The following is a 9,604-nucleotide window of genomic DNA, read 5'->3' on the forward strand; positions in this document are numbered from 1 at the left end:
GGGCTTACTGGCTGCCAGCACAGCCAAAACTACAAATTCTGAGTTTGATGATTTAGTGTTCCAAAGGTGTAGGGAACATGTAGGGGAGGAAACTCAACCTCCTCCTGTGTGTGTGGCCTCCATAGTCACACACACTCTTACATATGCATACACAAAAGGAAATTAATAATTGACTTAGTTTAACTTAATTTAAATTTAAGAGCTAAGTCACAAAACTGGCACTACTCAAGCCTAATGCAAGCAGATGTAGGGTTTGAGGCCACACATAGTACAGTAACGAGTTGGAAGGCTATAGAAATGGTTCTTCAGTTAAGAGTACTTGATGCTCTTGTAGAACACCAAAGTTTGGTTCCCAGCACCACATCAGGGCAGCTTGAAATTGCCTGTAGCTCCAACTCTTCTGGCCTTTACAAGTATCTACACTCATGGAGCATGACCTCACAGTGACACATAAACATAAACAGAAATAAAAACATTTATAAAAAACTTGAAATTTGCTGGATGGTGCATGCCTTTAATCCCAGCACTTGGGAGGCAGAGGTAAGTGGGTGTTTGAGTTCCAGGCCAGTCTGGTCTTCAGAATGAGTTCCAGGACAGCTAGGGCTACCAAGAGAAATCTGTCTTGAAAAACCAAAAAGAAACAAAACAAAAACAAAAAACAAAAAAAAAAAAAAAAAAAAAAAGGAAAAAAAGGTTTTCTTAAAAGATACTTCCTTCCCAACCAAAAAGAACAAAGATTTTAAAGAATTTTTAGGTTGTAATTATGTAAATTTCTTGTGAATTTGAATAGCTCTAGAGAGGATAAACATTGCATATCACCTAGGTCATATGCTAAAAATAGCTTATTTATATTAAGAAGTGGTAGCTTACCCTTCCAATTTGTGTCTAAACTTGTACACTCTTTCTTCTATTTTCTTCAGACCTTAACAGCAGGTTGGGATGAACTTGAATGCCATCGTGTGTATAACTTCTTATGTGAGCTGACTAATCTCTCCCGAAAGATGCAGACTGTTGTCTGTAACAAACCAGGTAAAGACCTTTGGTTTAAAGATAATATTGTGTAGAGAAGAAATGTTAACAAGAGGTAGAGTTCAAAAGTATATGTAAAGCGAGTTGTGGGGGGCTGGGCTGTGGCTCAGCTAGTAGTGGGCTCTGTCTCCAGTACCACATAAACTGGAATGCCACGTGGGTGTGATCTGCTTCCTATTGGTTGTTTCTCTGGAGAACCTTGACTAACACAGAAGGGACAGGGAAGAACCCTAAATCCAAGATAGTTCTTCTGGGGAAAGTAACTGGAATTTATAAACAAGAAACTTGACATTTGTAATGCTTATGTATTTTATAAATCCCAAAGCAAACAGAAACCTGTCAAGTTTAGACTAAGCTCCTTGATTTGTATACTCTATTTGTCTCTTTTTCTGCTAATTCAAACATTTCAGTATAAAAAAAGGTATAGATAAAAGGGCAGATTTAGTTATGTACATGCTTATTTGGAGTCTCTTGTTTCTTTTCTTTTGGTCAAGGGGCTGCTGAGGTCTGAACCTAGGGTATTAAGTGCAGTAGGCTCTACCATTGAGCTACACCCTAACACCAAGAGTGTCACTGTGTAATCCTTGGCTGTCCTCGGCTTAATACGTAGGCCATTCTAGCCTCAAATTTACAATCTTCCTGCTTCAACCTCCTGGAAAAGGCAGATTTAAAAACCCAATGACTGGGCTGGAGAGATGGCTCAGCCGTTAAACGCTAGGCTCACAACCAAAAATTTAAGAAACCCAATGACTGATAACACAATTTAAATATGTCTTTCTTCTGACCAAAAACTTCTGTTATCTTACTAATCTAATATATTCAAAATAAAATCTAAGCTATATAAATTAGCTTTCAGATTCTGGTCCCCACCTACTTTTCAAACCCTTTGCCTGATGGCCATGGTGGCACAGCCATAATCCCAGACTTGAGGTAGAGACAGTAAATCTCTGAATTTGAGGCCAGGCTAGTCTATATACTGAGTTCCAGGATAGCCAGAGCTACATAGAGAGATTCTGGGTTCTAAATAAACAAATTCATAGTAAAGCGTACTCTCCACTGTACTAGTTTGACTTCTGCATATTGTTCTTTAATTGCTGAGTTTCCAATGCTTTTTATGCAGTTGTATTACACTGGAAATCTTTTTCTATTTTCTCATTTTCTTGAAATACCATCTGTGTCTCTCATGCTTTAGTACTTAATTTGGAGTCTGGAGAGGTAGGTTAGATGGTGGCTCAGTGCTTTCCCTGCATGCCCCAACAATGAATGAAATTGATATGGTGGAACATGCATGTCATCCCAGCACTTTAGAGCTGGAAACAGAAGGATCAGAGACTCACAGTCATCCTTGGCTATATACTGAATCCAAGGCCAGTCTGGGATACAAGAGACCCTGTTTGAAAAGTAAGTAAGTAAGTAAATATCAGGCCTAGCTCATACCTCTGATCCCAGAACATGGAAGAAAAGGCAGGAATGTTAGGAGTTCAAGACTAGTCTCAGCTGGGCTACATGAGAAACAGTCTCAAAAAACAAAAATTGGCTGGGCAGTGGTGGCGCATGCTTTTAATCCCAGCACTTGGGAGGCAGAGGCAGGCAGATTTCTGAGTTCGAGGCCAGCCTGGTCTACAGAGTGAGTTCCAGGACAGCCAGGGCTACATAGATAAACCCTGTCTCAAAAAATAAAACAAAACAAAAAACAAATACAATTGAAAAATTATTAAGCCAAAATATAAATAAATCATATAACTTCTTAAAATTTTTATGGAAGAAAGTAGAGTACTACTTTTAGTACAGCTATAGTTTTGCTGTATGTCTGGTCTTTCTCTACATTTATTTTTCTTTAAAACTAAAATCTGTCTGAGGGGGGCTGGAGAGATGGCTCAGTGGTTAAGAGCACTGACTGTTCTTCCAGAGGTCCTGAGTTCAATTCCCAGCAACCACATGGTGGCTCACAACCATCTGTAATGGGATCTGATGCCTTCTTCCAGTGTGTCTGAAGACAGCTACAGAATATTCATATAAGTAAAATAAATAAATCTTTTTTAAAAAAATCTGTCTGAGGATGCAGTTCAGCTGGCAAGAACATCTTCCACCACATAAACTGGGTGCAGTGACAGACCTGTAACCTCAGTATTTAGGACGTGGAAGCAGGAGGATCTGAAGTTTAAGGTCAGCAATTAACCACATGAGTTCAAAGCCAGTCTAGGATATATAAGACCAAAATAAATAAACAAGTCTAAAACTATATAAGACTCTGGTATAATTCAGCATGGATTTTGATTTACCCATTATTCAAATTACTGAAGATAAATAAATGTTATTCAAATTACTGAAGATAAATAAACACAGGAAGATAGTCAAACTATAAAGTTAGGGGCACCTTTTACTTCTTGGTGACTCCCTGTTTATGCACTCAGCTTATGATCTCTCTTTTAACCACAGTGGTTAATGCCTGGCTCTGATCTCTATCCAGTATGTAACTTATCTTTCTTTAAAAAGAAAATAACTTATAACTCCTTTTTCTTGATAGGAAGTGCTCGAAAACTAGAGTTAAGGGTTAGACTATTCTGTCGGAATGTCCTACTTGATCACTGGACGCATCGAAGTGATTCTGCATTTTGGTTAACTCGAATATTAAAGCCATGGCCAATGGTGAATCAGGCAAGATTGCTATATATTATCTTTGGACCAACATCTCCTCATGATGGTAAGCGCCATTTCTTTTTCAGGGTAGCAAGCATGATGGCACACACCTTTAGTCCCAGCACTTGGGAGGCAGAGGCAGATGGATCTACTTGAGTTAGAGGCCAGTCTGGTCCACAGAGTGAGTTCCAGGGTAGCCAGGGCTACACAGAGAAACCCTGTCTTGAAAAACAAACAAACAAATAAACAATTCCACCACCACCAAAACAAACAAAAATATTTCCTGGTTGGTGCACACTTTTTTTTCCCTTGAGGGGAAAGTAGGATTTCCAGGAGAGAGAGAGCAAAGGGCACAAGCTCACCCTCTGCAGGAGGCTGCCTAAGCCACTGTGCCACCTCTGGCTTGCTTGGTGCACACTTCTAATCTCAGCACTCAGGACTTAGAGGTAGTAGAGCTCTGTGAGTTCGAGGTCAGGCTGATCTACATATCTGTTTACTGCTCTAGAGGCAGGAGAGCCTAGAAAAATGGAGTCTAAAAGCTAGGCAGATTCCTACAATAGCCTCATGCAATAGCCAACTTTATTCCGAGCATCAGACAGTTTATAAGTCTGAGGGTAATTAAGAGTCACATGAGTAAAGTGTTCAATCACAAGGACAAGCTGCATGTGGCAACATGTTTTTATATAGGCAAATAAACAACAACGATAGGCAGTTGTCATGAGTGATCTGAAGTAGCCCTTATGATTCACCTGGGAGGAGCACAAAAACACATTCCAAGAACAATTTCGAGTTTTTGAAGAAACAGAAGTCACAAGACTCTTGTCATGTTTTCTTGGAGTTTTTTCACAAGCTCTCAGAATTCTCCTCACAGGACTCCTCCATTCTTGTACTGTATTCTGACACGAATTGAGTTCCAGACCAGTCAGAGATACACAGTAAGACTGCCTCAAAAATAAATACAGAAACAAACAGACAAATAAATATACATACATTTATTTATCTACTTATTTGTGTGTGTGTGTGTGTGTGTGTGTGTGTGTGTGTCTGTGTGTAACATGGTGTGTTTATGGAGGTCATAGGACAACCTACAGGAATCACATCTCTGTATTGTGGCGTTCTGGGGATGGCCCTCAGGTCATCAAGCTTGACAGCAAGCACCTTTACACCTTTACCCACTGAGCCATATAGCAGGCCCTAGGAAGGCCTGCCTTCATCATTGCTAGTGTTTAAAGTGTGCTTCATGATTTCAGAGACAAACTACGTTAACTGATGCCCATCCTGAGCTTCAAGACAGAAGCTGTTCTGCCCTAATCCAGAACCAGATATGTTCCAGTCAGCTCGTACTTACCTGAGTGCTGCTTTTCCATTTCAAACATTAATGTGACTCCAATCTGTGCTTGCTGCTATGGAGGACTGATGATGCCAAGAAACCAAACAGCAGCCTAGTCAGTGATTTACTTAGTTTTAGATTTTGAGATTCATAATTGGATTTTTTTTGTTACCTAGATTGTGCTTAGATTAATGTTAAAAATTATCTTACATTTCTTTATTCCACCTTTATCAATAGATAACCAGTTTAAATGCATATGGACTAGCATCCAGGAATTTTATTTTGAAATTAAAATGTTGGGTATATGCCACAGAGAAGATTGGCGATAGATGAACAGATAGAAGGTGACTGAGCTGCTCTGGTGCAATGCAGATGTTTGAAAGATGCTAACAGAACCATGCTCCTTTCTAGAAGGATGCTAGTGGATTTTACTTGACTTTAGTAAAATTATAGCAATTGATGTTACAATCTGTATCACAGGATAATATCTTTGAACTAAAAGTACTATTTGAGGTGGGGAGATAGTTCAGTAGATAATATGCTTACTGTATAAACTGACTTTGATCCCAGCACCCAGGTAATAAACTAAATGTCATGGGTTGTGCTTATACTCCCAGCACTGAGGATGCAGCAATGAATGACTTCCCCCTGGGGCTCCCAGCCCTCTTAGCCTGATCAGTCAGCCCCAGATCTTAGTGTCACACTCTATCTCAAAAATTAAAGTGGATGAGTCCTAAGGAATGACTGCTGGCTTCTACATGCATGCATACTCACACATGAAAAAGATAAAATAAATAATACATAGATAAAAGCACTATCTTTTGTATGAAGCAGAGTTGTGACTTAATAAAGATATGTTAATGTAGAGGACTGAAGAGATGGCTCAGTGGTCAAGAGCACTAGCTGTTCTTCCAGAAGACCTAGGTTTGTTTCCTAGCACTTGCATAGTGGCTCACAACTACCTGTAACTACCATACAGGGGATCCAATGCCCTCTTCTGACTTCTGTGGCACTAGGCATGCATATGATACGCAGATATATATTCAGGGAAACATTCATACATATGTAATAATATAAACAAAATTTCTATAATCCCCAGTACCAAAAAAGTTTAAAAGATATGTTAATATATATAGAAGTAATTTTAGCTTTTCTACACCTACTCTAGCTCCCAAATAAAGTCATGGAGACCTTATATTTATTATAAGCTTTAGCACTGAAGCTGACAGGTACTCATATATTATAACCCTATTATAACCTGTATATAGCTGTCCACTACCTAGACAGGTGTCCCATTACTTGCCAACTTAGTCTTCCTGGCTGCTCCTGCTCTATGGGTGTCCTCATGGCACCTGTCCTGGCGACCTGCTCATGGTAAATCTCATATGACTCATCTCACTATCTTTTTCTGGTCCCCACCAGAGACCCTCTCTGGGATCAGAAGTTCCACCTCCTCCTCTCCTGGCTGGCTTAGCTGATCAGATTATTATTAACCAATCAGAGGGGATGAGATAAGATGATTGACAGTGTCAATGTCCAGACTGCAACCAGATCTCTGGGCAGAGTAATAAGTTTCTGAATACCCAGTACATAAAACCATCTCCTTATGTCTCTCCCTTTTAGTCCAGTAAAGGCTCTTTCTCTTATATTAATAAACTGTGTACAATAAGCATAGTTATGAAAACAATCAGGTAAAAATTACCTTCACAATGTCCACTCCATTTGTATTTGGCAATCTTGGAGAAAGCACTCTACCGTTTATCCTCTCCTGGTGAGTTCAGAGTTCTGTACTTAATTGTCTATTACACTCTGCATGTGTCAGCCTATGGGGATCCCTTTAGGCTTTAACACATACTTACTTCTTTCTTTCTTACTTACTTACTTACTTACTTACTTACTTACTTTTGTTGTTGTTGTTGTTTATTGAGACAGGGTTTCTCTGTGTAGCCCTGGCTGTCCTGGAACTCACTCTGTAGACCAGGCTGACCTTGAACTCAGAAATCCACCTCCCTCTGCCTCCCAAGTGCTAGGATTAAAGGCGTGTGCCACTATTGCCCATATAAAACATACTTTTTAAAAAAATGTTAAGCAACTTAAACTTAATTTTGAGTCTATAATTATCTAGTCTTCAATCCCATCAACCTGAGAAGGATAAGTATTAGTTAAGTAAACAGAAAGTGCAGAGCAAGTAGCTTCCAAAACTATAGATATGACAGAGACAGCTGGCTGCCTACAGTTATCCATGATTCCTTTGCAATGTTGGAGCATCATTTTCAGCCTTCTGGCCCAGTATATAACAGAATATAATCTTTTTCTGTGAAGCAGGAATTAGGAAGGACTTGCTTACTTTGTCCTTACAAAGCTTGGCACTAGACTTCATCTGTGTCCTGCTTGCCCATAGCTTATGTGAAGGATTTTTGATGCTCATTGTCTTAGTTAGGGTTTTACTGGTGTAAACAGACACCATGACCAAGGCAAGTCTTATAAAGGACAACATTTAATTGAGCTGCCTTACAGGTTCAGAGGTTCAGTCCATCATCATCAAGGTGGGAGCAGGGCATCTTCTAGGCAGGTATGATGCAGGCATAGCTGAGAGTTCTACATCTTCATCTGAAGGCAGCAATGCAAGACTGCTTCCAGGCAGCTAGGACAAAGCCCATGCCTACAGTGATACACCTACTCCAACAAGGTCATGCCTACCTCAACAGGGCCACACCTTCTAATAGTGCCACTCCCTCCCTGGGCCAAGCTTATACAAACCATCATCACACTCATTATTGTCTTCTTCGAAGTGGAATGGAGTGCTGCCAGGAGCTGAAATGACTCACTGTCTAAAAAGCCTTTTATTAATAAAGTATCTTTAAATGCCATACTCTGTATATCTCTGAAGTTTCTGAAGACCATCTATCTGTCTCACTATAGTATAACTGAACAGGCAAACACTGTTTCTAGCTATTTACTATTTGTTCAACCTAGGAAACACATTTTTGTAACTAACCTAGTACCTAACATGAACATGAGTTTGATTGACTAACTACTAACTTGCTTTTCTTAGTTATCCTAAACAGTTTGTAATAGCAGCTTTCAAATGGACTAGAACATCACACTACATTTTTAAATAAGTTGCATAGGTACAATACCTTATACACGAGTTGAAACATACATATAGTATGTTATAGCAAAAATTACCTTAAATTTGTGTCAATATACAAAATCCATACTAATGTAAATATTTAGCTTGTTGATGCTCTTTAGTTCAAAAGTAGATTCAATAATCTCCTACTTTATCCTATCATGCCTATATTCCCCTTTTTTCTTTTTATCCCTTCTGACCCTTTTTCCCACTAATACTAGATAGCAGAAAGAAGAATAGAGGAAAGGAAATGAGAGAAATCCCTTAATCTAACCTCTTTTATTTTGTATCATTCCTGACCAAGACCATTGATAACTTGTGACTAACCCTCCTAAAATGATGTCAGACATCCATCATCCACTGAATGACCAAAAGCCACTTATCCCATTTGTGGGAATGGAGGGTCATCTTCTTAAAATTGCTTCCTGCTATCTGGGAATGACCTCTCTTTGGGGGGCCCCCAAAAGTAGGATATTGGTCAGTCTTAAGAGATCTAGCTGTAACATTTGTTGTCCAGTCTCTGTGTGATATAAAAGTGTAGGGCTTAACTGAAGAACTGACTGGAACAGCCTGAGAGGCTGGATCGACTGGGGTCAGCTGCTTTGAAGCTGTCCTAGAAGCAAGTTTTGATGAAACAACAGCTAAGACAGGCTGAGGTTGGATTAAGTAGGATGCTGGAATAAATATGTCTCATTGTCTCAGCGTCCTCAAGAGTGAATTGTGCTGCTTTAAGTTACTGGTTTGATTCTTTTACTTTGTGAACATATATATTTTTGAAGATGATGTACATTTCTGCATTAACGCATGCATGAAATATGCAGTACGCACAGATCAGCTAATGGTGATCTTTGCTTTTTGTTTGAGCACCTTTCTTTATCAGTTAGTTTGAACTGTATAATCAAGCTGTAATGTAAATTTTCATCCTTGTTATTTGAAAGGATGCCATGACAAGTCCTGAGGACTCTGTAGCCAGCAAGATTTATTGGCTACACATAGACCCTGTCATGTCTCAGCCAGTCTTAGTGCTGTTCCTGTGTATAGGATTATATAATCCCTTTCCTTCTAAACAACTCCTGAAGCCTTTATCACAAAACCATCTATTTGATCATATTCTACTCTTTGTTTCAATCTAGGGCAGGTGATTTGGCAGGAAATGATAGAAGGACCTACAGATGAATCCAGTTTGAAAGGTTTGGCTAATGCCATTAAATTACTGTATGACACAGGTGCCAGAGGCTGGACAGCGGATGATGTCATCAGTCTTGTAGATGAGCTCTCAGGTAAAATGTGTACTTACTAATATGGAATAATAGAGATTTATTATTAGAATACAACCATAAAAGTAAACAGATAATTCTCTAGGTAGCAAAGAATGTTTTAGAAATTACCAATTGTGGGGTTGGAGAGATGGCTCAGTGGTTAAGAGCACTGGATGTTTTCCCAGAGAACTGAGGTTCAATTCCCAGCATCCA

The 9,604-nt window shown here is 39.3% G+C and overlaps 1 protein-coding gene across 1 annotated transcript in view; it reads left to right on the forward strand.

Annotated features, from left to right (window-relative positions):
- Nucleotides 1–9,604, forward strand: part of Fbxo47 (F-box protein 47) — a 33,188-nt gene that overhangs the window by 15,812 nt on the left and 7,772 nt on the right. Inside the window, exons 6-8 of the mRNA XM_076935848.1 lie at nucleotides 921–1,029; nucleotides 3,557–3,733; nucleotides 9,266–9,412. Coding sequence (XP_076791963.1) covers nucleotides 921–1,029; nucleotides 3,557–3,733; nucleotides 9,266–9,412 — 433 coding nt within the window. The remainder of the gene's footprint in view (nucleotides 1–920; nucleotides 1,030–3,556; nucleotides 3,734–9,265; nucleotides 9,413–9,604) is intronic.

Source organism: Arvicanthis niloticus, chromosome 6 (genome assembly GCF_011762505.2).
Source record: "Arvicanthis niloticus isolate mArvNil1 chromosome 6, mArvNil1.pat.X, whole genome shotgun sequence".
NCBI classification, from domain to species: Eukaryota; Metazoa; Chordata; class Mammalia; order Rodentia; family Muridae; genus Arvicanthis; species Arvicanthis niloticus.